This window comes from Cinclus cinclus, chromosome 10, assembly GCF_963662255.1.
Source record: "Cinclus cinclus chromosome 10, bCinCin1.1, whole genome shotgun sequence".
NCBI classification, from domain to species: domain Eukaryota; kingdom Metazoa; phylum Chordata; class Aves; order Passeriformes; family Cinclidae; genus Cinclus; species Cinclus cinclus.
Window position 1 is genome coordinate 3,457,055 of NC_085055.1, and position 27,820 is coordinate 3,484,874.

Sequence of the window (27,820 nt, forward strand, 5' to 3'; positions counted from 1 at the left end):
TATGTATCACTAGGTGATTCCTAATTGCCTCTACTTTGCCAGTCTTTGAGGAAAGGAAAAATTACTCGCCAGATCTGGGTTGAATTGTGCCTGACTGTCTTTATGGTCATGCTCCAGTCTTTATGAACAGTGGAGTGAAAAATTAGAAGTAAATGAAATACTAGGAGTTAATAACAATATCCTGGAGAAATCCATACACCTCCAAATAAAAATAACAGAGGGCCAAGTTCTGCCTGATTCACAGTTAATTTTACCTTCAGCTCTGCATTATTGAAAAACACCAGCCAAAAGCTGCAGGATCAGCCTATTTAATGTTTGCATATCCCCTGATTACTAAGAGTTCCCTTTCCCTGTCCACAGAGTAAACCAGGTCAGCAGTGCTGGTTAATGCAGTGCCCTTCCCTCTGTGAGTGAGCAGGACTCAGAGCTCCTCTGAAGGTTCTGGATCTTAAAATTTATATGCTGCTCCCTCAGCCTGGGAAATTGCAGCACTCTGCATTGTTAATCATTCTCAAAGCCAGAATAGGCAATTACTCTGCAGGTTTCTTTCCTTTTCAGTGAATACTTTCCTGCTATTTTTTGGTGTTGAGTGTAGGACTCCAGTGGCTGTGCAGAGGTCTCTGCTGAAGGGCAGAAGGGGCAGAGCTGTTTGACAAAGTTGCCTGTGTTCTGTTTCCTCTAGGAATGATTGCCATCAGCAGAATGGCAGTGCTCTATCCCCAAGTCATAGTGGACCATCCCTTCTTCTTTTTGGTCAGAAATAGAAGAACAGGTGAGAATATTGCAGATTTCTGAGTTTTTCACAGCACATCCTCAAGCGGTCAAAAGAAAATTGCATGTTTTGGCCAATGCACTGGGCTTGTATTATGAATTTCCCTTAGTTTCTTTTAAAATCCCCAGTATTGAAAGACTCACTTTTTCCATGGCCCTGAGTCTTTTTCCAAATAAAACACCAACATCTGACATAACACTGAAAAATGGTCACAGAAAAAAAAAATAAATTACCATTTCTGTTATGACAACAGGGTGTTACTGCCCTGAGTATTCATTATCATTGCACTGCCTGAGAGCTTGGCTGCAGTCAGACTAGTGAAATATGTTCCCAGTACCAAATGATTTGCATAATGGAGGGACATTACAGCTGTGAATAATTTTGTTGTGCTCTCCAAGTGATCTGTGGCAGGTGAGGGATGAGAGCAGCACTCACCTGCAAAAAGGGGCAAGGATTAAGTAATTCCTGAGTCTGGTATTTGTAATTTGCTGTAATGATGTGGATGTGACTGGGTGATAAAACATTGCTGGGCAACCACAGAGTTTTTTTGGGTCTGTGTTTGTGCTCCCACCACAGGATCAGTGTTTACTAAACCATTGTGATGTTTATCTGGTTAGGTACAGTCACCTGTGGGACTTCATTCAGGCACAGCACTGAATGAGACACTGAGAAGAGAATAAACTCCATCCCAGCTGAAACCAGGCTAGAAAGGCAGGATATCAACTCTTAGGGGTTTCTTAACCATAATAAAATTGAATATTCTTACTGTTGTAGACACATTATACAGAAAATATATCTGGAGGAAGGTGCCTGGCCTTTATTGCTACTCAGTATCCAAAAATCTCCCCAGAAAGAAAAGTTGAAATCAGGACAGAGTGAAACTTGGGTACTTTGGAGCAGTTCTTAAAATTGCAGAGCCCTTGTTGTGTGTAGAAAGAGGGGTTGCCAAGGACTGTAGCTAAAGCCTCAAAGCTTGTTATTAATCCAGAAATCTGAGGTTGGAAACCTCCTGAGGTTGTTGGTTGCCCTTCTCCAGACAAGCCCAAGTGCTCAGCATGGTTCTGTCTTCAAACAGGGCTCTTGAGCCATTTCCTGTACCAAGTTCTGAGGCATTTGTTCCTGTAACAATCACACAACACTGTCCTAGAGGTTATTGTTGGTATTCATCATCCTAAATCCTCAGCTTCTCCTCCTGCTTCTGATGCCTTTCCCTCCCTTCCTCCTTTCCCACTTTCTCCACAGGTACCGTGTTATTCATGGGAAGGGTGATGCACCCTGAGGCAATGAATTCGAGTGGCCACGACTTTGAAAAGCTTTAACTGCCACCAGCTACCAAAAGGAGGAGATAAGCACATAAAGTTTGAAGTTAATATATTTAAGGTTTGCTGTGTTTCCCCCAAGATACTGTTTCAAAACGCTTTTGGATCTAACTGTGTGCAAGTCAGTTCCCAGAGGAAAGCTTACAGTATTAAAGTAACGGTTCTGTTTCTGTCATTGTGATTGCTGTGTCCTTAAAATAAAGTTGTGTACATGTCAACAATTGTTTCTTGTTCTAGTGAGTTGTAAAGCAGAAAACTGCAAATCCATTATTTGTGATTTTTTTACAGTCCAAAGACTGACTTGATCAATGAGACAGGAGCAGAACGTGTGCAGCTCTGAATAATGCAAATGGCAAAGCTTGGTGGGCATTTGTAGAGCTGAAGAAGCACATGTGGACTCTGTGATCTCATCCTGTCCCTGGCAGAGCAGGGCCATCACAGCCTGTGATGCACTGCTTGAGCACAGAAACTGGAACAAAGTGAGCCGAGTGGGTTTGATTCTCTGGCTGTGGTAGACTTTGTGTGAACTGTCCCACGTGATTCTCAAGTGCTGCTTTTCTGGATGCTCCTGCATGTGACTCTGCCACTGACCTCCCCTAAGTGTTGATGCCAATAAAACGTGATCGCATGAATATCTGAGACCTGTCAGTGTAGAAGGCTCTGTGTGTGACTGAAGTAAAGGAGTTCAGTAGTAATGGCATTCGTGTGGACATATTTTTTCTCCCCCACAGCAATTCTACTCTTCAGTATCTCATTTCAGGGCTCTAGAATGTTCTTTCTCAAAAAAATAGAAAAACCAACAACAACACAAACAACTTCATTTAAAGTGCCTAAGAATGTTCATAAATAAATATGTAAAGGAACAACATAATCAATTTTCATTTCCTAATTTTTTCTTGAGCGTAGACAGAGAGGAGAATGATGCATAGCACAGGAAATACTAGCAGGGGAATTAGTTGCCGTTTCCATGTGGAAGAGGAGGAGTAGTACCCACTGTCAGCAGAAACACATATCATTATTTCCTCCCTCATTTTACAAAATACAGAAAGGACAGAGGTTATGAAAAAGGTGAGAGAGAGTAGGAGAAATGGAGGGAGGAGCTCCTTTGGAGCAGATCATAAATATAAACCTTTGGGTAACAAATGAGCTTTTCTCAGTCAACAGGAGTTTTCTCTTTGGAATTCTATGGGAACAAATGCATCTTGGCTGAAGTGCAGTTATTGGCTTCCCTGGCTTTAACTCCCTTCAGAACAGCAGAGATATTGCTCCCAGAGTTATTTGTGCAAGGAGAACTTCCAAAATCGGACACATTGTTCACTGTTTTTCTGCTGTTGGTGCAGCTCCTGCAGGTCAGACCAGCCCTTGAGGGATGTTCTCTGTGCAGGCTGCCTGGGCTCCCTCGGACAAAAGGCTTTTTTGAACCCATTTCCAGCCCTACCTCCTTGAACTGTTTCACAAATGGGGTTCCTAAAGTGTTTCTGGTGCTTATTACCTTCCTGTATTATAGTCTGGACTTGGTAAGGCAGCTTTTGTATTCAAATTTAGATGAAAATGGTAATTTTAGCTTTGTGTAGCTAAAAATGTTATGCTGGGGAGGGAAAAGGGAGTGCTGCTTGGAAGGAACAGGGGCTAATTTTACCAAGACAAGAATTGTCTCACTGCAGGTAAAATGAGCTTTGATGTGGGTTACACAAGGGCTGGTTCTTCACATTTAAATACTTCTGAGGACATCCCCTCATGTCTGTAAAAGTCGCCCTATGCTGAGGATCTCCTGTGGGGTTAATCTTAGGGGAGCCTGGTTTTTAAGCTTTTGAACACTTCTGACTTTTTTTTTCAGGCTAATTTTTGTGTTCATTCTGAGAAATGTCGTGTTCATTTTCAGTCATGTTTATTTTCAGTCCATCCAAAAAGTTCTTCCTGACCAATTTTGTCTTTTCATTGTATCAGTTCCTTGAAGCTTATATATTCCTTTCCTAAGGGAAGGGCTGAAAACGGATTTCAGCTAAAGCTTTGAATTTTGGAAAGCCAGCTGCCAGGCAGAAGTGTTCATAGAGGATATCAGGCAAATGCACAGAATTCCCTGCAGCTGGATTGAGCAGAAGTACAATGGAATGATGCAGAATCACAAATTCCAAATCAAATTCCCTCAATTGCCTGAGTGGGCGCACAGGAGAACCAGCAGAAACAGAAATGCAAACACTTGTGGTTTCACTTGCTGCTCTCCCAGGTCTTACAGATGAAAAATAACTTTTTTTTTGTTTCATGAAAATTGAGAATTACCTGGTTTACAACAACACGAATTGATTTATTTCCATAGTCTTCAGTAGCAATGATATCTTAAGTATTATTGCCAGTTAATAGGTATATGAATGCTGTTCCTTGATGGTTTTTACTCCAGATTTTATATAATGTTCCTTTCAAAGATGCTACTGCTTTTTCACCACAAAACTAGCAAAATAACTTTGTCTTTTTTAACTTTTTTTTTTTTTTTTTTTTAGTATGGGGAATTTGTCAGTTGTAGCCCATCTGTGAGTTTAGATGTGTAGTCTTCAATTTAAAACTGTTTTGTGTTGGAGGTTCTATCAGAAAATAAGTCAATGGGGCTTCTCTAATTGTGCTGATTAAGTGACCCATGGTGTGACAGTGCTGAGGTCCTGCTGGGATGCAGCTGAAGCCTGAGGTGCAGTTTCCTGATGGAATCATCTCCTCCTTCCACACATGTCCTGTAACAGCTTTCAGAGCTGCACTTGGAAAGGTTTCCCCAAGATTCCCTTCAGTAGTGGTGCTGCTAAGATGGATTTATTTGGCTGCTAGGATCCCACTTGTACATGACCTTGAGCACCTGAGGGTTTTTGCAGAGTCTATTCAACCAAACCATGTGTGGGTTGGAATGGGTTTGCTGCTGTTCCAAGCATGAATTTTCACTCTCCTTCCACAAGCCTTGATAGTGGCAGAGTGAACTTTTGTATCAGTGTGTGGGAATCAAGGACATGAGATTCCTCAAAGAAATAAGATCTTGGTGTTAATGCCAGAGACAAACAAACCCAAACTTAGTCAAGCTCTTTTGGCTAATTTTTATTTGTCAGTGGTGGACAAAAGAAGAAACCACAAGATGTCACTCTATCCTAAGGAGCTGAGAAGGACTTTCCTTTTGACAGGAATCCTGTGGGAGTGTTGCAAAGCTGGATATCCCGAGCAGAGCTGAAGTGCAGGTAGGTCTGAGCAGAGTTAATGAGAGACGCTGAGTTTGGAGCATAGCTAGCCCCAGATTCCTGGGATTAATAATCACAGACTGGGGGGGAACAAACCCCCAGATACCTGGTTTGTGTTGCAAACCTCACTCTGAATCTTGGTAAGGGATTGCTGGAGGAGGGTCGTTGCTCCCAGGGGAATTTTTGTCCTGCATGATGCCTCGTGTGCTTGGTGTGGGGTGAAGCAGCAGGAATGGTTTGTTCTTTAAGCTGTCCCCAGGAATGGCCCCGGAGCTGCACTGGGGTTGTTTCAGGGAGCCGCTGCTGCACAGGACCCAGGATTTCTTTTCTACAAGAGGGAAATAACTGGGATTTACTCGTTGATGTGCTGTTCTCTTTTGATTGTCTCTCAGATTTCCTTCCCCTTTCCCTTACACAGTCGCTGGAATTCCTGCACAAGCAGATTCCCTGGCGCACGGAGGTTTCACCACTGTCAGGGCATCTCCCTGCCTGGGGAGGAGGCAGTGTTGTTCCTATAGGGATTTTTTTAACACAACAAGTGGTGTTTACAAGCTCATTCTTGAGTTGTTCCTGTCCCTTTTATTGGGCAATCCTTGCTTCTTGTTCCTGTCCCTGCAGTGGGAAACAGGAATACATGGATTAGACGGAGATGGATGAGCTATCCCCAAACCCCAGTGCCAGGGAGGAGGAAAGCAGTGCCTTGCTAACTCAGGTAATACCTGCAAGGTTGACTTCCCTGGTGAGCTGCTCTGCATCTCCCAGCACAGCTGGGGAGGAGCTGTGGATTCATTTCTCTTGGAAAGCTGTCTGCAGTTCCCAGGGGGTTTGGATCAGGCTGCTGCAGTTTCAGGGGTGCAGTCAGACAGAAGGCTCCGACTGCTCGCTGGGACCTCTGTTAACAGCTTCAGCAGCTCCTTGGGCTTCCAGCTGGGCTGTGACACAAAGTTCCACATGGGAGACCGTCCTCAATGCACATCGGTGATCCTTTGAAGCTCATTAACACTCTGTATCTGTCCCCCCACTCCACAAGAGCTTCTCAAATGTCATTATTTTTATACAGCGCTGCCTTCCAACAGCATCCACGGAAGATTTTTTCATTTTGCAGCACTAATTAGAAGCCCAAGTCATGGGCCAGTTGCTGTAGGCATTAGCAAACGGAATGAAAAGCTAGGCAGAAGTAAGGGATTAAAATGCAGCTGGAATTGCAGTTTACAGACAATAGCACAGTGCAGCAGTTCAGGCTGACAGCTGATGAAGGATGCCAGGCTCAGACGGTCACTCTGGCAGGCAGGTAAATGGGGAAAGGTGGAAAAAATAAATTTACGAGCCCAGATACAGATACCGATTGTAAAATTCTAGGTCTACTAGGAGCTGGCTGAAGGAAAGAATTGGAATTGCTCCTGCAGCTCTGGAATTGAGCTCATTGCCTGGGTTTTTATCTTTTCAGCCACACTGAATCACAGTAGGAATGATGTCTCAGGTATGACCCAGGCTTTACTGATAACAAGTTGTTTTACTGTCTCTCACATAAACACACATCCTCCCTGTGAAAGAGTCATCTTTTTGGACAAACTGAGGCAAAGTTCCTACAGAAAGAAAAGAAATTATTCTGTGTTTGTGTAGAAATGCTTTTAAAGAAAGGAAGGAAAAATATACAGAGGAAAATCTGGATTGTGTCTAAATTGTGTTTTTAATGTTCTCATTAAGGGATTGGAATTGCCCATGGAAAGAGGTAAGCTTCAACCATTCCTTCAAGTATTCTAATACTACCAAAATAGTTTGAAGCCAGTCATGAATTTTTACTTTGTTTACAGGTATTTGTTAAAAGTCATGCTTCAAACCCCAGCTGGAATCCTTGTGAGTGCTAACTGGGTGACAATTTTGCCTGAACAGGGAGAATGAAATATGTTAAATCATGATAAGAAATAAAAGATATTAGGAAGTCCCTCTTGTCCTGAGAACTGTAAGGATCATGCTCTGGGCAAAGCCAAATGTCACTGGTCACCGACAGTGTGGCACTAAGTCTGTTTATTTGAGGCTTTGGTCATGGTCAGTGTATTTTGTAAATTCGTATTTCTAAAGGCAACAGCCAAAAAGTCAGCATAGCTTGACACAGTAATAATAACATTTCTGAAGTTTATTACAAGACAAATACAGGTCTCAAAATTCTTTGGCTCTGCTGGGAAATGTTCTCCTTGGGTCAGGCTGGAATCAGCAGTGTGTAGTGACAGCCTACTGTCATTTTCCAGGAGCAGGACCACATAAATCTCTCCTGCCAACTCCAAGCCAAGGATACATCTTCATCAGCTGAGCTGCTTTTGGCAGGACACTTGGAATGAGCTGAGCTTCAAGGGCTCTTCCAACCCAAACCATGATTCTGTGATTCTATTAAAGCCCTCAGCAAAATCCAGAGAGGTAAAAGAGGCCAGTTCTGCTGCTGCTGCCTGGTTTACATCTGTCTCCATTGCTTTTTCCTTCACAGAATTTTCTCCTTGGTCTATAGAAAAAGAAAATCAGAGGCAGTGTGCTCCAGTTTATAAGCTTACTTCAGGTTTTTTGGTCAGAAATAATTTACAAATCATCCCAGTATTTCAGTGCAAATTTTACAGCTGCAGTTCCATGGGGGGCAAGGTGACCAGGCTGACTGGAGTGATTTTAATTCATTTATTTTCCAGTGTCATTCCACATTTAATGTGCATATACTTATAGATAAAAGTGTTCTGAGGAGGGGATCTACTAATCAGTGAGCTTTTGAATCATGACACATGTGGGACAGAGAGTTTGGAGCCATGAGTAGAACAGCCTTGTGTCAGCCTTACAGGAAGGCAGGGATGTCACCAGCTCTGATGAGCACATCCAGGCACATCATCCTAAGGGAGAGATGCAGTGAGCTCCGTACAGAAATTAGGGAATGTCTGGTTCCATAACCTTAAATGCTTCAAGTGAGCAGACAATCTTGTAGCGTCCAAAGAACTCGGGGCAAAAGCATCATCAGAAAAAGCTACATTGTCATCTGCAGCCTGTTCCAAACCCCTCTGTGGTCCATCATAAAAAGATTGCCATTACTTTCAGTCAGTTCTGGACCCTGGGCAGGTTTCTCTCAGGCTGTGTCCTGAAGCCTGAGTTCAAAGGACTGGCTGGGAACTGACACACCCAGGATTTTTCACGACTAGAAAAATTTTGCCCAATTTTGCCCAGTTTGCAAAAATAACTTTAGGACACTTACCTGAAAATCTGAAATGGGCTTCTAATCACAGGGTTTCTACAGAAAAACAATGTGAACACTGTACACATGCATGATGTAGAATTTAGAAAATTGCATTTTTTCTCTGTACACATGCACTCATTAAATGTGGATGTATTATGGGATCCACAAACCCTGTTATTATTTTGCTAAACTATTACTTCATGAAACCATGAGATAATGCAATATAAAATAATGAAGCCACTCTGTGCCTCTTGCTTTAGAGGCTGGAGGACTTTTCCTTGGTGCAGGAAGCCTGTAAGGGAATAAAAAGGTTCTTTCCCCCCTCCCTATCTCAGTCACTACCTTGGCTGGGTTCCCCTCTTTCAGTGCCCCGAGTTAAATGATAAATTCTGGCCTCTTGAAACTGATGGCAGCAAATTCCTCTGCCTGCAACCACTGCATAGGGAATTCACCAAGTTAATAGGAATAGACAGATGGAGACAGAGGGCCCTGGGGAAATAAAGGGATATCAGTGTTTAACACGAGGGGCAGTGGCAAAGCTGCCCAGCCATGGCAACACTGAGGGCCCTGAAGAGGAGCCACAACCCCTGTGGGAGGAGCTCTCCTGATAGAATTGGTAGAATTGCTTTGGTGTTGCTTCGTATTTTCTAGATAGAACAACTTTCTAGTAGATTTATTGGCAGTGCACTAAGTGTCTTGAGCACAAGTTAATTCAGGCTCTCTTAGCCTTGATGACACTTGCTTAAAATGTGCTTCCTCCTATGGATGACAAGGGTACAGAGATTATATTTTGATAGTTCCATGACAAGTGACTTCAAAAAGCAACATAGAAGGCTATTTTTCAGAAGGGCCATTAACCAGCTGGCATCCTGTTTTCCAGCCTTCATGGCAAGCATGATAATCTGAACAGCATTCAGGAACGAAGCTGATCAAAGTCTCTGCTGTTTTCCCAGCAAATGCATCCTGATGACTCCACGGAGAAAGGTTTTCAAGTGGAAAGGTTGTTTTACATTTCTATCTCCCTCACTGTTGCAAAGCCTGGATTATTTCTTAGGGTTTCTGTACAAAGCCTTTTTATTTTTTTATTTTTTTTGCCAGAGCTTGGGGAGTATTAATTTTGCAAGTGTGTTCACATTCAGCACAGACATCTGAAGACACCATCTGATAAACCAAGGGGTATCTGTGACAGCCTTGTGCTTTTGTGTGTCATGGCAGTGGTGACTTCAGCTGCTGTAACACTATCTGAACCCGCACAGACACAGCAGCTAAAGCTCATTCCCACCCAACACAGCTGCCAGAGCAGATAAAACCAGTATTTATTCCTGGTCTCCATCTCAGAACTTAACCAGCACCTTGCTGTTAAAGTTTTCCTTCAGTGGGGTGAAGGGAAATGCTCTTTTCCCAGCTGGTCACATCTGGGAGCCAAAGGTAGGTGATGGCTCAGCCTGTGCTCCAGCCTCTGCAATCCCTGGCTGGAATTTGGGACAATCCAGGGCTTTGCCTGCCTGCATTTCCTTCCTGTGGTGGGGCACTGCAGAGGGAAGGGGATGTGGATGTGGGGTTTGGCCCCAGGTGCAGCTGGGGCAGTGCCAGGGCTCAGAACTGGGCTCTGCTCTGCCCCTTTGGCTGCATCCCAAGCCACCCATCCTCAGAAGACAGCATGGAACACCTGCTGGAACACAGGGGGTGACCCCCACTGATGCCCTGGTGTCAGGAATGGGAGAATCCAGGAATGGGAGAATCCAGGAATGGGAGAATCCCCTCTGGTCTGGCTCTGGGCTAAGGTCCCTGCTCCCATACACTCCCATGGTGTCCCTCTAAAACTGGGAACAATAAGCTGCTGTAAATTGCTGACTGTAAAACAAGATTAAGGCTGATGTGCAGGGCAGGCCCTGTCCCAACCTGCTGGCCTAATCACCCACTGGCCAAATCACCCCTGGCCTGCTTGGGCCGACGTGCCAATGGATTTATGCAGCAGGAAAATCCAGTGAACAAGCAGAGCGTTTCAAAGCAAGCTGACAAATCTGCAGCACTCAGGAGCAGCAGCTGATGCTCCCTCAGAGATGTAACACGATGCCTATAATCACAGAAATATATTTAATTTTGTTTATTTAAACCAGCCCCGTGTTTTGCTGTGAGCATTCATCATCTGGTGTCACACAGTGGAGTAGGAAATGTCACCCTCTGAGTCACATCCCCAGCGACTCTGTTAGCAATGCTCTGGCTGTACTCCACAGCTGGAGAAAAAAAGGCTTCATGCCTTGCTGGCTGTAGAGCAAACACGCTCTTGCAGCTTCATTTTGTATTCAGCAGCTCTCCAAAACAGTGAAGGCAGCATGAAAAATGAGGAGGAACATGACTGAAGCTCAGCTGCTGATCTTTCACAACTCAACTGCAAAAAATACGAGGTCTGAAAGGAGACTTTAAAGTACAGGTATCAGCAGAAGTATTAAACTGCCTTAATCAAGAAAAGAACACCTGGTCACTCAGTCATTTAATAAATGAAGACATGGATCTCTTCTCCCCCAAGTGCAAGGCAAAAAGAGAATTCTAATTTCCCAGCTGGGAATACAGCATGGAGCTGGCAGCAAAGTGGAGCAGCTGAAAGATGATGTAGTTAATGGTTGAGACTGGTTCAGTGACCTGGCAGGCCTGTGACTGGAGAATATAGTGACATAAAGTAGTTTAACAGCACCTTCATACCCCTCCAGGCCAGCAGTGGGCTTGGAGCCTCTTTGAAGTCCAAGGAGCAGGATGAATGTGAAGTGTGTGGGGTTTAATCCTTTTCATTTTCCCTTAAAGAAAAGCTGCTTCTCCTATCACCTCATCTCTATTAAAGCAAAAACATGAAGTGGGGCATGACCTGTGAAAAACAGGGATTTGTCTGCAGAGGGGATTTGGGGCTGAAAAGAGCCAAAGCAGACTGAGGCACTGGGTGAAGTCATTCCACGTCCAGCCCGTGGTTTGCCTTCCCTGGGCCCTGACTGAAACCCAGGAACAGCTGGATGGAGCCAGGTTCATCCATCACCTGGATGGAGCCCTGCCCTTGCCAGGGGGTGCAGCCTGGGCTCTGGGAAGTGCCAGCAGCAGCTCTGGTGTCCTGCAGTGCCAGAGCTGCTGTGGAGGGCAAGGCCAAGGTGAATCATTCAGATGAAGATGCTTCAAGGTCTTCTTGGCTTTTGAATATATCCCAGTCCACAATCCCTTCTGCACTGAGATCGGTGGACCTGGTTTAAAATAGATATTTATAGCTGTGCCTTTGCATGGGAAATGCTTGTAGCTGAGGAAGCCCCTGCTTGGCAGGTGCAGCTCCTCAGCTGTGGGACAAAGCAGTGGAAAATCAGCCCAGGAATGGCTCAGGTCCCCCAGCAGTGCTGGGAGGAGAAGGTGGTGCAGCCCTCAGGACACAACGATGGCATACAGCAAATGCAGCCCCTGACTTTGAGCAGGAACATGTTTTCATTACATTTAATTTCTTTTGGCAGGCCGTGCCAGCTCCTAACTTTAAATGCAGGAATTGTGGACAGCTACAGCGTGTCTGTCTCCTGCCCATTAAAGAAGAACTGGAGAGAAGCAGGGCTCATTCTTTTTTTATGTAACACAAGGCTACCATTTGCTCAAAATGAAAGCAAGTGGGAGTAAATTATTTGGATTTTCTGACAAAAGCTGCATGAACACAACACCTTTAACAAAAAGTTGATTCTTCTCATAATGCTCCTCTTCTCTTCTCCCCATGATCACAGGAGGCCCTGCTTGCTGCCTTCAGCTAGAGAACATCTTTATTATCCTTGCAGACAGTGAATAACAAGGCATTCATTTGAACGTAATTTTTTTTGGCAATAAGAATCAGGGAAAGAATAGGGATAAAAAAATGGGAGATGTCAGGAACAAGTTCTGCCTGTAAATACACGTTCAGAGTTCTCAGCTCCTTCTTTGATTGGAATGGGGACAGGCAGCTCTGAATTTTAAACAACTGAGTTATGTTTGTCATTCAACTGCATTGTTTTTTCCATATTTTCCTGTCCTTTCCCTCCTTTCTAAGCTCATGTAGAACTGGGTAATTTTTACCACATTGGCTCAGCAATACAATTGTTTTCCCATCCCATACTTAAAGAGATTATGTCTATTTGTCTCAAATATCTCATATACGACAACCTGGCAAAGCCACTTTATTAAAGAGGTGCTCTGGTGACTCGCAAGTATTCCTGAATTTGCAGGATACAATTTTCAGGAAGGCAGGGGTTTAATGGATGAAATACACCAATTTTTAAAATATATTTCCGGTAATCAATTATATTTTTTAAAAAACAAAACAAAAAAAAACAAACAAAAAAAAAAGGAAACATATCTGTTTAGCAGCTGGCAGCAGTTTCAGATAAATACAAGAAAATGATGGAAGTGTAATGGTATCTGCAATGATGGAAGTTAGAGAGGAGAATAACCAGAGATGCTGCTTCCAGCAACACAGGGGAAAAGGAGGCTTACTGGGCTGCAACAGGAAATTGTCTATCAAAATGAATTTAGAATGATTTTCATATGATTAAAATTACCTGATGAGACTTATGCTTGATAAATTAGGAAGTACTTAATGAATCTTGCACTCCATGGGGAATTTTTAACAATTAACTCGTGAAAAGATGAAACATGATATTCACAATAAAGATGTGGATGGAGGAAATGAGACTGACCTCACACTGGAGGTTCCATCCCTGGGTGGTTCCATCAAATCCCTGATTTGTTTGTTCTGGCAGCTCCGGATGAGACGTTTGGAATTTTGAGGATTAGACAGGGATGGCAGCTGGGGAAGTGGAGAGTGACAGGAATCTCATGAAAATGTGTGGCTGTTTGTCACTCAGCTCCAGGGATCCCCAAACCATGACCTGGGTGAGGCTCAGCCTCCTTGAGAGGTCTGGCAGGTACCTGGCAGGTACCTTTGGGATTTTTCCACACTCACACACGGGTTTGGTTCTCCTCCAGCTGGATTCCATGGCTTTGCTCCTGAGGGCTACAAGGTTAATGGGGATCCTGTGTGCATCTGTGAGTAAGGGATGAAGTGACTTCAATCAATATAGAAGTCATGTTTTGAGGTAAAAGGGAAGATATTCCTCATTTCAGGAAGGTAAATAATGGGAGAAATCATCCATCAGGGGTGTTGTGTGCCACCAACTCCACTTGGGATACAATTATGTTTTCTCTTTCATAAAGGCAAATGAAGAGACAGTGAGTTACATCCATTCTTTTCTTTTGAAAAGAAAGTTTTGAGAAAGAAATTATTGAAATGTAACTTAGTTGCTGTCCTTCCTCAGTGTTAGAAAAAGTTTAATTCATCCAGAAGTTGTTGACCTTCATTTTGTTAGGAAAGACAGGTTTGGTACTGGAATAGGCCTCTCCTCAATCAAATAAAAATGCTTTCTTCATCCCATAAACATCTTTTCTTATAGCTTCATCCAAAGTCTATTAAATCAAGGAAAGGCTCACTCTTCAGTGCCAGACATTGTCATCATGACTTGCAAGCCCATTGTTTTTCCAGAAGAGAGAACCAAATTTCAGTCCTTGTTGCTTGGTTACATCCCCTCCAGCCCTCTTGGAATCCATGGGTTTGTAACACCTTCGAAAAGCAGACATATATAGTTTTCACTTCAATTATTTATGCAGCTAGTTGTTGATTCCTTTTTGTCTGGTGACCCCGATGAAATGTTTCACTAACTCTGCTCTCCTCCCATCCAAGGCTTTATTCTGTTGTCCTTGGCTTTTCCCTGGGAATGCTCTCCAAGTCCTACCAGAGGGAATCAAATACTTTCTTGCAATCCTGAAGGGGCAGGACAAAAAGAAATGTGTTGTTGCCTGGGTAACTCAGCAAAATAACCAGTGAGTGTGAGTGAGTGTGCCTGCTTATCTGCTGAGGCACAAATGAGCATTTGTGCATCAAAAAATAAAAAGTGTGTTCCTTTTCTAGGGCCACGCACACCAGACCAAGAAATTCTGACTGACTCATCCAACACGAATGCCCTGGATTCCTGGATATGTTCACACCAGGTAAGATCAATAAAGGTTAACTTTCTGCTGGTGATGAAGTGCTGTTAGGTGTTTAGGTCTGATTTTACTGCTGCCATCAACCTAATGGTTTGATATTACCAAATGTATCAAGTTTACACCAAAAAAAAAAGGATTTTACATAAAGAACATAAAATTCTATTAACAAACTCATTTAATCCTGAATCAGAAAAATGTTATAACAGAGAAATGTCTTTTAAATATTCTTTAATGACAATTGACAAAATGTCAGCTCAGAAACTCAGTCAGTAAATGCAGACTTTAAAGCCAGACTGTTCATCCAGTCTGGTCTTAACGAAGTCCGTGGCTGGGAATCCTGTGTGAATGCTGACCCTGGGCACAGGAACAGAATTTCTGCTACCACAGTGCCAGGATTTCATGGTCTGAGCATCTCAGTTATTTCTGTATAAAAGGAGGAGGGATAATATTATTTCCTTTCTTCCTACTCTTTGTCTGTCTGCTCTGTTCAATTAAAGCACAAACCCTCTGAAGCAAACTCTGTTTTCCTGACTTTCTGTGGTGCCCAGAACAATGGGGCCTCCGGTGGCCTACAGCAGTGAGAATAATTGGGATTGTTTCTGTCATTAATCAGACCTCAGGATGAGCTGGATTCTACCCAGTTCCTACATATTTCATGGACATGCAGGGAAGAATCCAACGGGGCAAAAAAAGATGCGAGAGACACAGGGTTGAGACTGATGCCCACCCTGTATTTACTCAATTCAAAGACAAAACTACTGGTCAAAATTAGTTGAAGGGGGAAAAACTATTTCTTTCTTGCAGAGCTGGGGCATGCTGCTGAATTTCTTGTCAGAAGCACATTTTTATGGGCAGGTTGTAAAGATCTGAAATATAGTGTTTATAATGGAAAGGCCGACACCATGTAAAATATGCCGTTCCTCTGAAATAGCACAGAGATAATTTTTCATGGGCTTTATGAGGAATGCATTTGCCATAAAAGATCTGAAGCCCATTAGGCTGTGATGGGGACCAATAGCTTTCATTTTATAGACAGAGGAAAAATGGTAAGTAGAAAGGCCCCAAATTACAATCTTGTTTGATTTAGATATTAATTTCTTTATTCTTAGCAGACAGAGAAATGATTCGCTCGAGCGACCTGATGAATCTCTTAATGCCCCATCCTCACCCACCCTGTAATAAACGCAGTCCTTAGCACATAAAGTTTTAATGTAACCTGTGTGGAATGACTACTTTGTTAAATTTCACATAACGATCTGTCAATTCAACATCTGTAACCACAGAATGCCTTTGCATGGAGCTGAAATTCTCTAATTACCATTATTCCCCTCAGCTTTACTGGCATGGTGAAATTTCCAGCAGAATTTCTGGGAGAAGGTTTTGGAGCTTTCAGCAACCATTGGGGAAAGCACAGACCTTTCTATACAGAAAGAATCTACAATGATCAGCCTTTGTAATGACCAAAAAGAGAAAAGAGAATGGGAGGAAAAAGGACGATAAGGAATAATTTTTCTGTGAAGAAGCTGAAAGGTGGAAGTCTAAGCCACAGAGGTTTTGACTATATGGCATTTCCAGTTGAATATCCCTGGGCAGAGGGGACTGTGTACTTTTTTTACATTAATCCCCTCTTTTTTTCAGTGCAGAGCTCAAGTGAGGAAGAGGTTGTGCCTGTGGAGTGGGAGTTGCTGATCAATAGGGCACGATTTACAGCTCCATTACAGCCTTCCCCAAAAACCTGGGCCCCATCATTACTGCTGGAGTTTAAAAGGCATCTGTGAACTTCAGCAGGGACTAACCAGTGCCCACAGCCATACTGGGCTGCTGCAATTCCACCCTGGAACCCTGCCAGCATCTGCACTTTGTCTGGGTGAAGAAACAAAAATCAAACTCATTTTGAAGGTAATAATTCACTGGGCTGGTTCTCAGAACCTACAGCTTTAATGCTTTAAGAAAAATACAATATAAAAACAGACACAAACCTGACCTCTTGGTTCCCACCAAGAGAAGAATCTCTTGTTTTCATTCTCAGCTGCAGACTCGAAGAAGGAAGCCTGGAAGATTTTCCTAAAATGTCTGAGAACATTCAAATGAGGCAAGAACGCCCAACAGAGCGAAGAGGTGCTCACAAAGAACTTTCCTGAACATTACATAAAATGTGAGCCTCTTTTAAGTGTTTCCTCTTCATCCAATAGATACATTCATAAGGCATTTAACAAGCCATTAATGAAGCAGGACATCTTTTAGGCAACAAAAATTCGAACTCAAGTGGGCAAAGCTGCGACAGCAATTGGTGAAAGTGAAGTCGCCAGAGCGAGCAGACCAGGGATTCAGCTGGATGATCACGTATCTTGCTACAGGTATCACCAACCTATCTTTAGGCACCTTCTGGAAAGACAGCTCACTGATACCAGCTCGATCAGCCCAGGAATTTGTTTGATGTACTTAAGAGATTGGTAACAATAGCTCCTAACGTGACTGCGTTGCGAGGTGACAGCGTTCCCTTGGAGACAGCGAATCCATCCAGGATCCCGGCAGGTTCCCCCTCTCCAGAGGCCGTGGAACTCCCTCCCTGAGCAGGGGCAGAGATGGGAAGATAAACTCTGCCTGTAGACAAATAGCCCTGTGCAAGATGTGAGGATTTTATGCAGCAGCCAGACATGTCTGAAAGGTAGGAGGGTGCAAAGGAGACACGAGCCTGTAGTCATTGCTTGACATGCTTTGACAACAAAGATAGAGTTACAGGATTGAGTGTCTTTTTAAAATGTACCAGCCTGTATTGCTAACAGAGACTTCTGTGCAGGGGAAACAGGAATTCAGAGTTGTTTTTCTTGGTGTCATTGCCTGATTGCTGAAAGAAAAAGCTGTCCCAAGAAAAAAAGTTGGGTTTGTTATGGAAATGTGTGAAAGGAACGTGGATGGAGATGTGGGCTATGTATTGGTGCAGGTTGGATCCATGAGGAAAATGTTAGTTAATATGCTAAGAGTGTATCATTATGGTGATAGGACCTAATTAAGTTAATCATATCTTTGGGGGGTCAGTTTTATGAAGCATAAAGCAAGATAATTGATGCTGCAGCTATCAGCAAGGATGCTTTGTAGCCATAACTTACAGGTGTGTTTGTCACTAAATTACACTCAAAAGAACTGCTTCAAAATGTCGCATCATGTCTCATAAAACTCCTACAAAAATAATTGAAAGGTAATAGAGCATGCAAACACAATGCCCATATCTTCTACTCTCCTAAGTTCAGAGAGTCCTCATAATAAATGTTTGCAAACAAGCAGAGCTGCTCTGGAGCAGTAAATTGTGTGCATTTGAAATGAAGCACAGCCTGAGTTCTGAGTTTGCCATCTTTTAAATACTTCCACAAATTGTGTTGGTAAGTTATCCCTGCAGGTCGTTTATGTGGATGGCTTTGGCATTTGCCATTGACTGGGACAACAGAAATAATTGGGTGTTTGGAACCTGGGAGCAAGCACTCATTTGTGCAGGTGGTTTGGGCACATCCAGAACAGCTCTCTTAGAGCCTGCAAAATCAGCAGCTCTCACCCAGTGATACAAACTGTTTGGTTTGGGAGGATTTATTGCTCTTTTCTTAGTTTCTCTAGTATGGATTTTTTTTTTTTCCCTAAAGATGATCTTAAAACACATTTGATTTGGTTCCTTCCTTTAGAATGGTCCACATTTTTCACTTCCATATTATCAGGACTGAATGCACTGAGAGCACTTTGCTGCTAAATAAGAACCTGACCAGACCTCCCTGAGATCAGCCTCACAGGAGCAGGGGCCTTTCCATCAGATCTGGCTGTGATTTAGTGGGATGCAGCAAGCACCACAGGAATTCTGACACTGGATATGTGAAGAGTTAGTATAAATAGCCCCACTACTTGTTCCCAAACCTTTTATCCAGATCATTTCACATTTAAGGGGAATGCAGCCACGGTTCAATGAAAGCTAAGCCTGCTCAAGGATGCTGATTCCTGAAGAGTAGCTGGGGATAAGGCTGTGGGAAGTTAGACCAGACCCCAAAACTGCTCAAAAGGCTGGGCCAAAAAGCCTTTCAAATCCCAAATGCAAGAGTTAGCTCATAACCTCCTTTATCTTTACTCCTCTTTAACTGAGCTTCCTATTTTCTGTGCAGCAGAGCCAGATATAAATATTCATGGAACCCTGACAAAATGGTCTGGGTTGGCTGGGAATTTGAAATTCATCCAATTCCACCTGTGAATTCAAACAATCCCACCTGTGAACCTGTGCTGTAAAGTCTCAGGTGTTTGTTTGTCGAGCTGCTGTTTTAACAGGAGAAAGGAGTCTTTTGACTGACACTCCTTTTTTTAACAGCTAAATATCTCAAATATACACAGGAGGGACTTTTCACTCTGTTTCTCACTCGATATCTTTCACTGGTGTAGTTTCAGAAGTAGCTCAGCTTTAGCTCTTCAAAGTCTTTTGTGGGATTTTAATGCATCCCACACTTAAAGGCAGCTGGACTCACATGGACTTGCACTGCAGTCAGGAAATTTGGAGCACTCTGGGCTCTCTGGAAAGCTGGCCAAGGTGTGAGAGAGAGGAGAAGCTTTCCCAGCCACACAGCTGACACTGACATCTTGATGAGGTGGGACTTTGATCAGGGAGCTCAGCATGATTTTCCAAGGTATAGCCTGATGTCTCCTCAGCCATGTTCTGAAAAATGCAGGAGCTGCTCTGTTCTCATTCCTGACACTTTGCAAAAAGCTTCAGGCATTGAATTCCTCGCTGGGGCTTCCACTGAGGAGAATAATGTAAAATACAAGGGGTTGGCCATGAGTGCTTTCAATTTTGTGGGGTTTTGCTTATAACTGAGATGGGAAAAAAAATGTATCTTGATTTGGTGTCAGCAGCAAAGCTGTAGCCATGATAGGAACTGGACTGAGGGGCAGCCTCAGAAATTAGAAGCTGGTCACACACAAGATTCCCCCCCCCCCATTACCTTTTGAAGTTTCCTTTCCAAACCTCTATTATAGAATTCTTAAAATACAGTCAAGTACCTCTGCTTAAAAGACATCATAAATACTCCCCCACACCCCCTAAAAAGAGGGAGAATGGAGGAATGCAATTGCCACAGAGGGTTTCCATTAGTGAAATTAATTCTTCTCTCATAAGAATTTAGGTCCATGATTTATGATAACCACCAATTTCTCACTGCAGGCGAAGTGAGAGGAAATGACTCAGCCTGGACAGACATCATGAATCTAATTTTTTTTTCCCTTAATGCTTGACATAATCTAGTGTGCTGCTCCCAGAGGTGTCATTGGAGATTCATATCCAGCCAAAGGGCCTCACAATCAAGGCAGGAAATTTTGTTCCTTTCATGTATTGTGTGATCTGTAATTGCTTGGAATTGCATCCTGCCTTGCTCATTGCTACTCCTGTTGCATCAATTCTGCAGCAAAATGGGAAGGTAAACAAAGGAAGGGAGAGAAAAGCTGTGTGGCACTTGCTCCTCCAGAAAAATCTTCTGTGACATAATGTGGGGGTCCAGCTGGTGCTTATTAAACTCAGCCAGTTTTGAGATGAAAAATGTTTCTTTCTGTCACTCTCTCCCATGGAAATCTCACTACCCACCTGATTGGGGAAGTTGTATCCATCACATTTTTCTTTTTTTTTTTTTTTTCTGGAACTTTATGTTTTATTTGCCATCACCGATACAGAATTTTGTGAGTGGGTTTCCTGCCAGGAGATCAGAATAGATACCATGTTAAATGGTTCAGCTAAAATGTTCTATCCCACATTTCCAGGGACTGGGAGTGTATATTCCTGTCTGGGCAGAGGAGGTAGTATCTAGCTGAGAGGAAGGTAGGTTTTGAAAAGTCTTGCAGTTATAAATAGTCATTTGAATACATCCTAAAAGATCACTTCCAAACTGAGAAAAATAAGATCTTTTTCTTAAACACAAAAGAATTTCTACAAGTTTCTTTGATCTGATCTCATTTAGCATATAACGAGGTAAAAGCAGAATAAACACCAAGATAAATCTAAACAGGAATTCCCAGCACATTTTTATTATTTTCTGGGTTTTTTTTACCGTTTACCCAATGTAAATCCTCTTTTCACAAGGTTGCTGTGTGTGAACCCCTGCTGCTCTGCAGCATGCACACCCCACACGGGGCTGCTTGCCTCGAGGTGACCTCAAGAAGTGTCTCAGTAAATAGCTGCTGTTTTCCAAAATGCTGAGCTCACACAGCTTCCTGGGAGTCACCTACAGGTCCTTGGGGCTGCTCTGACCCCATTAAAACCCCACCACAAAGAGGTGAAGGAGGCAGGAGGAGGGAGAGCTCTTTGTCTGAGCTGCTCCTGCTCTCTGAGGTCACCAGGACACGACTCTTCAATAATCTGTAATTTCCATTTTAACCCATGTTCTACTTAGCCTGTCTGCCTCTCCCAGTGTGAGACCTCGTTTGCCTTCCTCCCCAAACCATTTTAAGCTGCGTTTTTATTCTGTATTCCTGCTCCTGACTTGTTTTGTGATGCTGACTGACAGCTGAGGCTCCCTGGCAAAGCTCCCTAAGCCTGTAGAGTAAACGTCAAATTACAGTGCTGGATGCACACCCTGACTAAATTAAATCATTGTTTTCAGCTATTCTGTGGCAAATTCCTAAATTGCAGCTGCCAGCCTGGGAATTCATCAATCCCTCTGAAGTACAATTGGAGAAATTGCCCCATTTGGGGTCTATAAAATGTGACTTTTGGAAGTATTCTTAGGCAAGGGACTAAGAGAGCACATGAACACACAACTTCAAGCTTAAAGGTTGGACTTGATAACCTCGGAGGTCTTTTCCAGCACTAATGATTCTGTGATTTGAAACCTACTGAACAAAGTTCAGCTTTTCTCCACGTCTCTGAGAATCCCCTAGAACATATCCAAGAGGTTAAAACAAATATACTAATATTAGTAAGATAATGAGTTAAAACACAGGTACAATGGAATAAAATAAATAACTGAGTTATCTGTTCATCCAACCCGGATCCATAAAAGCAGGGCTCTCCTGGGTAGAAGGGAACAAACACACCATGCTGCTGAACAAGTTCAGCTCTCAATTTTCTCCAAGACTCAGTTTTTCTAACAAACTCCAGTGAATTCCTCTTTCCAATGTTTGGACACATCTGTGAAAGGCTCAGCATCTGTGAAATGCAGCTCAGGTGAGAGGTGAGGGGGTTGCCCATGGTTTGGCCTCAAGGTGTGGCTGTTGCCTGCTGCCAAGTCCTACCCTGAGCTATTCTGCATTTTCTGCAATTATAAAACAAAAACGATAAAATTCACATTTCTCTAGACAGAATCTACAGTGGCTTAACATCTCCTCTCTAGTTCCTCAGGTCTGACTACAAGCAACCCAAAGTTTTTTAAATCCTATTCCTCCTGCTGCTCCATCCTTAGTGATGCACACACCATTCCACCAGTTTTACCCCAAAACAGAGGAATCCTCGGGCAGAACTGGGACTCCAGGCTGCCTTTCCCAGTAAGTGTTGGGTTCTCCAGTGTGATTGCAGGTTTGTAGAAAAGAGGACAGATTGGCAAAGAGGACCTAAGGCAGAAATCTCTTCCTCAGCATTGAAGTGGATTTTGTTTACCTCCTTTTATCCTCCAAAACTGGGGTGGAATATAAACAAAGTTCTGTTCTCTGGGGCCAGCCTCAGCCTTTGAGCCCTGAGCACCAAACTGAAGCCATGGGCAGGTGGATAATGAGCCCTAAAAAGGCTCTCCCCAATATTTGAGCCAATTTATTGCAGTTAACCAGGATGAGCTGTGACAAACTCCACTTAAATGTGAATTCCCAGAGCATTTCCCAGCTCCTGAATATGGCTCTGACTGGAGGGGTTTCTGCTGTAATAAGGGCAGAAATAAGAGAAAGTACAATGTCAAAACCTCAAGAGCTTTTACTGATACTTTTATGTCTTTATTTTGCCTTTTTTTAAGCTTCCTTCTGACTCCTTCAAGTACCTTGGCTGGTGTGACATAGAGGAACACGGTGTCCAAGGAAATCAGCTCCGCTGCCCCAGAGTGAGGGAAGGTAAAGATCAAAAAAGACACTTTGACATTTCAGCCCCAGCTCAATAGAGTCAGGGAGTACATCCTTAAAAGGGATGAGCTTAAATCATGGAGTTTGCCATTCTTTTGAAAATAGGCAGGATTTCATCTCATAGTGCCCATGCTTTTTTTTTTTTTTTAATCATTAGGAAATTACCCTTTGAAATTTCCAAAATGAAAAACAACCGCCTGAACTGCAAATTAATAATTTTTAGTATTAATGTGGTGCTGATTACTTTTCTCAAAAGTTCATTAACATTTGACTGTTCAGAATGCAGTAGTCATGTGCCAAACAGCCAAACAAGAAAGCAAGAGGGAAACCCAGTCCTGCAAACAGTGGCACATGTATTGTATTTTAAGACAGGATTGGCTCAATTACAATCTATAGACACACTCAAGAGCAGATGGGTTTTTAAATCCAGTATTTGCATGTTTGGGAGCAAACCGTGGAAAATTTCCAGCTTGTCCTTGCTTTAATCAAGAATTTGAAGGTGTCCATAGCTCTAAACATTTCATTGAGGCTTTAAGTCTCCTGTGTGTGTCCGTCCCAGCATAAATGAGGTTTGGAGTGGGGTGTTGGTCCTTGTCACTGCTCTGGGAGCTGCAAACATTTTTGTTTGTCAGGACAGTCGAAAGCTAACTCACAGCAGGGCAAGGAATGAGAAGGATTTTAGAGCTCAGTCCTTATGAACAGCCCTTCAGAAATAGTTTTCATTCTGAGCTGTAGCAGATCTGTCATCTATCAGCCATGCACAAAATCATCACAACTGTAGATTGGTGGCTGAATTATGGGCCTGGAAATGGTAGAAGAATCTTCCCATTAATTTATATCTCAGAAGCCTGGAAACTTACACACCTATAATATTATATATATTTCTTCATTACAGAATCTTCCCAGCAATATGTATATATATTCTTCCAGCAAATGACTAAGTGCCAGTTCTGTATCACATCCTCAACTGTAAATCTTTTTCTCTGACCAGGGCCCTCAGAAGAAGAGCTGTTTTTCAGAAAAGAAGAACACACTCTGAAAAAAAGAAAACAAGTAACTGACACAGAGAAATGGGAAAAGAGGCTGCAAGAGAACTGGGAAAACTGTGCTGTAAAACTTTCTCATTAACACTTTGGTCTGTAGTTGTAAAGGAGCTAAATAATGATGTGCTGCTCACTGCATTTAATAGGTTTAAACCTGTTACAAGGAAGGTGTCCCTGGCTATGGCAGGGGGTGGAATTGGGTGAATTTTAAATTCCCTGCCAACCCAGACCATTCTGTGAGGACTCCATGAATATTTATATCTGGCTGCTGCACAGCACTGTGGTGCCAGATGAGTTTAGGAGCCAAACCAATAGGCCAGGATCAGCTAGTCCTGCTCCCTCCCCACACCCTGGTAACCCCACTCATGGAGGAAGGAGGAGATGGACACTAAAATTCATGCTTGAAAGGTGGTTTCTTTCTTCCTTTCAGAGAATCAAGGAGTCCATCACTATGATTCTGATTTGATTTTGGCACTTGGTACTACCAAGTGTTATAAGAGCAGCAGCATAAGGAGTATCCTCATTTTAACTACCTCTGACTAGTTCTATATTCAATGATACAGCTATTAGAAAGCAAGGGGGGAAAAAAGTGATTTCTCTTATTTTTCCCTTCCCAGGAGTTGAACCTTTCCTTCCAGGACCTGGGTGATCTTTACCAGGTGGAAAACTTCAAAAGAATCCTCCGAAGATTAATTCGGGTGGAAAAGCTTTGGTTGGTGGACAATTCTTTGACAGACCTAAGTGCCATAAGGTTGCCAAGGTAGACAGAATGTCCCATTTCACGTTCCATATTTATGTAATGTCACAGAAATCAAAATTTTCCTGAAGTGGCAGCTAGAGCAGGCTCTTGAGAGCTGCCAGACCTGCTCTCTGGGGGGTGTTGGATTGAGAATCCATCAGTTTATTGCTGTTCTGGGTTCATGTCACCATCCCCAGGCTGCAAATATCCAGGGAGGAGATCAGATGATGTCCCCGTTTTTCCTGGGGAGTAATTAATGAGTCTTGTCAGCTTCAGGGAGATCTGTGCCAAAAGGGGAAATTATTGAACACAGAAGGAATTTCTGTGAAAAGATGGTGGAACATAACCCAAGCAGAGAGGCCAAGCATGACCATGACAACTATGAATTTATTTTACCATCCACCTGTTGCTAGTCTGCTGTTGTGTGTTTAGGTGTATGGAGAGTTGTAGCATTGAGAACAGAAATAATCATGCATCTATTAGATGCAATAGAAAGCAATGAAGCAATCAGTATAAAATGTGGGAATCTGATCTGGTAGTCCATGACTAGGCAAAAACAGCACAAATGTAAAACCAGCATGTAAAACCCATCCCTGTTATAGGGATTCTGTCCCAGATGTGACAGTGATGCCATACACTTTGTACTTTGCAGATGCAGAGAGCTAAATGCAAATAAAAACCACTTTACATCCTTCAAACAGCTGCCAAAGATCCCTCAGATTCAGCACTTATCTCTTGCTGAAAATAACATCACGACCCTAAGTGGGATTTCAGACTTCAGACACACTCCACTTGAATCCCTCATCCTCAAGAGGAATCCCTGTGAGTTCCAGGAAAGATACAGACAACTGTAAGTCTGAGCCTCTCGTGCCTAACAAAAGTGATAAACACACACAAAAAAAATGTTTGTGAGAGTTTCAAAGGAACAGCATCTCAAATCAAACAAGCTCTCTGAAGAAGCTTTTCATTTTCCCACAGTTTCAATGCTCTGAAATGCTCCAGGAATGTGGGTTAGTGAGCTACTATGTGATGAAAGACCCCAAATATTCAGAAACTGCCTGTGATGGTTTTTAATGGCATGACTGGCAGTTCTGGAGCTGAACTAAGCCCATGGATCAGGCTTGGAGACAGCAAGCAGGGCAGAGAAATTAGATTCCCTTTCATTAATAGAAGCTACCTATTACTCAATCTCTCTTCAGTCTCATTGTATCCTTGGTGGGCTCTGCAAGGAGCCCAAATTGCATTACATGTCAGAGATGGAATCAGCAGGATGTCTTGAAAGACAGGAGCAAAAGCAGGGGAAAATTAAGTTCCCTTCATTTGATTTTTCTGGATTCTCCCTGTCCCTGTGGTAGGGCTGTGGAAGCTGCACTGCCTTGAGCAGCCCCTCAGTGAAAGTTGTGATGCAGGCTTTGGGATGTGCTGGAGATTTAACAGAGCAGCCCCAGACACTGGAAATGGAAATTCTAATCCAAGACATTACAATCCAAGAAAACCCAGGAGAATCTATTCTATTCTAAGTCTCACTCCCAGAAAATCTGCATGTTTGCATGTTTTCCCCCACTACAAACACAGCCAGGTGTTGATATTTTAAAGATAAACCTTGCAGAGTGTGTCTGCAAATGGGACACATCTCCTCCCATCACTTCCTGGAAGGGGAAAAAAAAAAAAAGAAATGTCAAAGAAGTGTTTAATGAAAACCTTTCTGAGTTTCCAGTATGTTTTCCCTTTAGTCTTGTGGGCATCCCTTTGGAACTGTGGTGCTGGTGCTTTCTAGAGGCAGGGAGGCAGATATCAGCATGGAAGGGGAAAAGCAAACCTTGAACTATGGATTTCACATTTTATTTGCATATCTACAAGTCCAGGAGAACAAAAGCAGAAAACCAGCTTTTAACAATTCCAAATTGTGTTTCTGCTCTCAATCTGCCAGTTCTTAGGGCAATTAAATATTGGTACTTTTTGGTGTAACTGTGGTATTATGTTCTTTCTTAGTGTTGGAAGACAGACTCTTGAAGTGCTTTATTGAGTCTGATGATATCAAAGTGGTACAGTAGAGTGAAATCTGAGAGTTTTAATTAGCTCTTTATCAGATAAATTCTGCAACAAATGAAAAATCAAGATTTCTAAAAACCAAAATCTATTTTAGATATATTTGAATTCACTGTTACTTTTTTTATCAGTTTTGCTCTCAACATTTCCCAAGATTTTTTTTTCTCAATTTCTGTTCTTTCTTTTGTCTCTCTTCAAGTGTGTTCTCCAATTTGCCAAACCTGAAAATACTGGATGGTATCCCAAAACTGCCAGAGGACTGTTCACCCCCTGATGTCAGGTTTTTTTACAGAGTCTGCACTATACTCTAGCACTGTGTTTTTGTAGGATCACAACTGTGCTACAACCACCTTCCTTAAAAGAGACAGTAAATCCTGCTTATGGAAGTTCTTTTTTTTTTTTCTTTACTGGTCAAAGAGACTTTGAAACAGAAATAAAACATTTTTGAGTGCATTTGTGATAGCAAGTATGGATATGGGTACATAAATAAGACAATGTTATACTGAATATCATGAGTTTGGTGTATTAAAAAGAATGTGTGATTTTCTCATCTAGGAACTCTGTGTCACAACAACTCATAATTATTGACTCCCTCTGCATTTAATTAAAACATACCCAAACTCAGACCCCAAGATCATTATGGGAAATGACAAACGGATGAACATCCAAAGAAAAGGAAAACAAATCCCACAGCTGAATAAAAAGCCTCACCAATGTCCAAGTGCTCTTTAATGAGCTTTGTACATAGGAAAAGTTGAGCCACCCAAATAATTTTGATCCTTTAAAATAAAATAAAATAAAATAAAATTAAAATAAATAGATCTTGCTCTGGAATTTGATGTGGCCAGAGAGCACTGGGAAGGTAAATCATGAAAAGGAAAGGAGTCTTTTATCTCTCTGCTGGCATTATTTGGGGATGTCCTGTTGCTTAATAGAGGCTCCTCAAAGCAAAGCCACAGGAGGCAGAGACCTGTGGGAGCTGACAAGGGAATTGTAAAGGCTCTCAGGATCTCTGGCTGCAATTACCTTTGAGAGGTATCCTCCTTGGCTTTGATTGATCTGCTGTCCAATCTTAGGGGTTTTTATCCCAAGCAGCACACAAAGAGCTGTGCCACCATCAGAGCAGGGGGCAACGACAGAGTCCTGGAAGTGAAGCCAGTTAAGGGAATTGCCCAGTTCCAGAGCCAGTCAATGAATTCTCTGCTGTGTGCTGGCTGCAGGGGGCTCGGCTGCAGGGAGGAGGAGTGAGAGCTCAGCCCTGCAGGGCTCTGCAGTGCCATGGCTCAGCAGCTCAAAGGTCACAGCAGCTCTGTTCAACATCTGTACTGCATCCAGGCAAGAGAAATCACCAGCTTGGGAAGTTTCCAGGCTCTCCCTTAGGGTTGTC

The 27,820-nt window shown here is 42.8% G+C and overlaps 2 protein-coding genes across 8 annotated transcripts in view; both read left to right on the plus strand.

The window, feature by feature from the left end:
* SERPINI1 (serpin family I member 1) overlaps window positions 1-7,566 on the plus strand; it is a 48,822-nt gene extending 41,256 nt beyond the window's left edge. For 3 of the 7 annotated variants that reach the window (XM_062499490.1, XM_062499489.1, XM_062499491.1), the window contains 2 exons: window positions 683-772; window positions 2,015-2,723. In XM_062499490.1, coding sequence (XP_062355474.1) covers window positions 683-772; window positions 2,015-2,091 — 167 coding nt within the window. In that variant the 3' untranslated portion in view covers window positions 2,092-2,723. Of the gene's footprint in view, window positions 1-682; window positions 773-2,014; window positions 2,724-7,552 lie in introns of those variants that run through there. The other 4 variants (XR_009933476.1, XR_009933477.1, XM_062499492.1 and 1 more) reach the window with 4 other exon arrangements.
* Window positions 5,953-26,940, plus strand: LOC134047921 (uncharacterized). Its single transcript, XM_062499392.1, has 10 exons — window positions 5,953-6,015; window positions 7,011-7,035; window positions 14,468-14,547; window positions 16,789-16,901; window positions 21,891-22,041; window positions 22,500-22,593; window positions 23,594-23,712; window positions 24,263-24,405; window positions 25,037-25,234; window positions 26,633-26,940. Exons 1-10 carry the CDS (start codon window positions 5,953-5,955, stop codon window positions 26,742-26,744), a joined length of 1,098 nt encoding a protein of 365 aa, XP_062355376.1. The 3' UTR covers window positions 26,745-26,940.
* Window positions 26,941-27,820: the final 880 nt, after the last annotated feature.

Excerpts from the sequence above, each read along its gene's own strand:
- LOC134047921 (XM_062499392.1), top strand. The coding sequence starts at position 5,953 with ATGGATGAGCTATCCCCAAACCCCAGTGCCAGGGAGGAGGAAAGCAGT. Across the intron at positions 22,042-22,499 it reads ACTCCAGGCTGCCTTTCCCA|CTTCCTTCTGACTCCTTCAA; the intron begins GTAAGTGTTGGG and ends CCTTTTTTTAAG. Across the intron at positions 24,406-25,036 it reads AGTGCCATAAGGTTGCCAAG|ATGCAGAGAGCTAAATGCAA; the intron begins GTAGACAGAATG and ends TGTACTTTGCAG.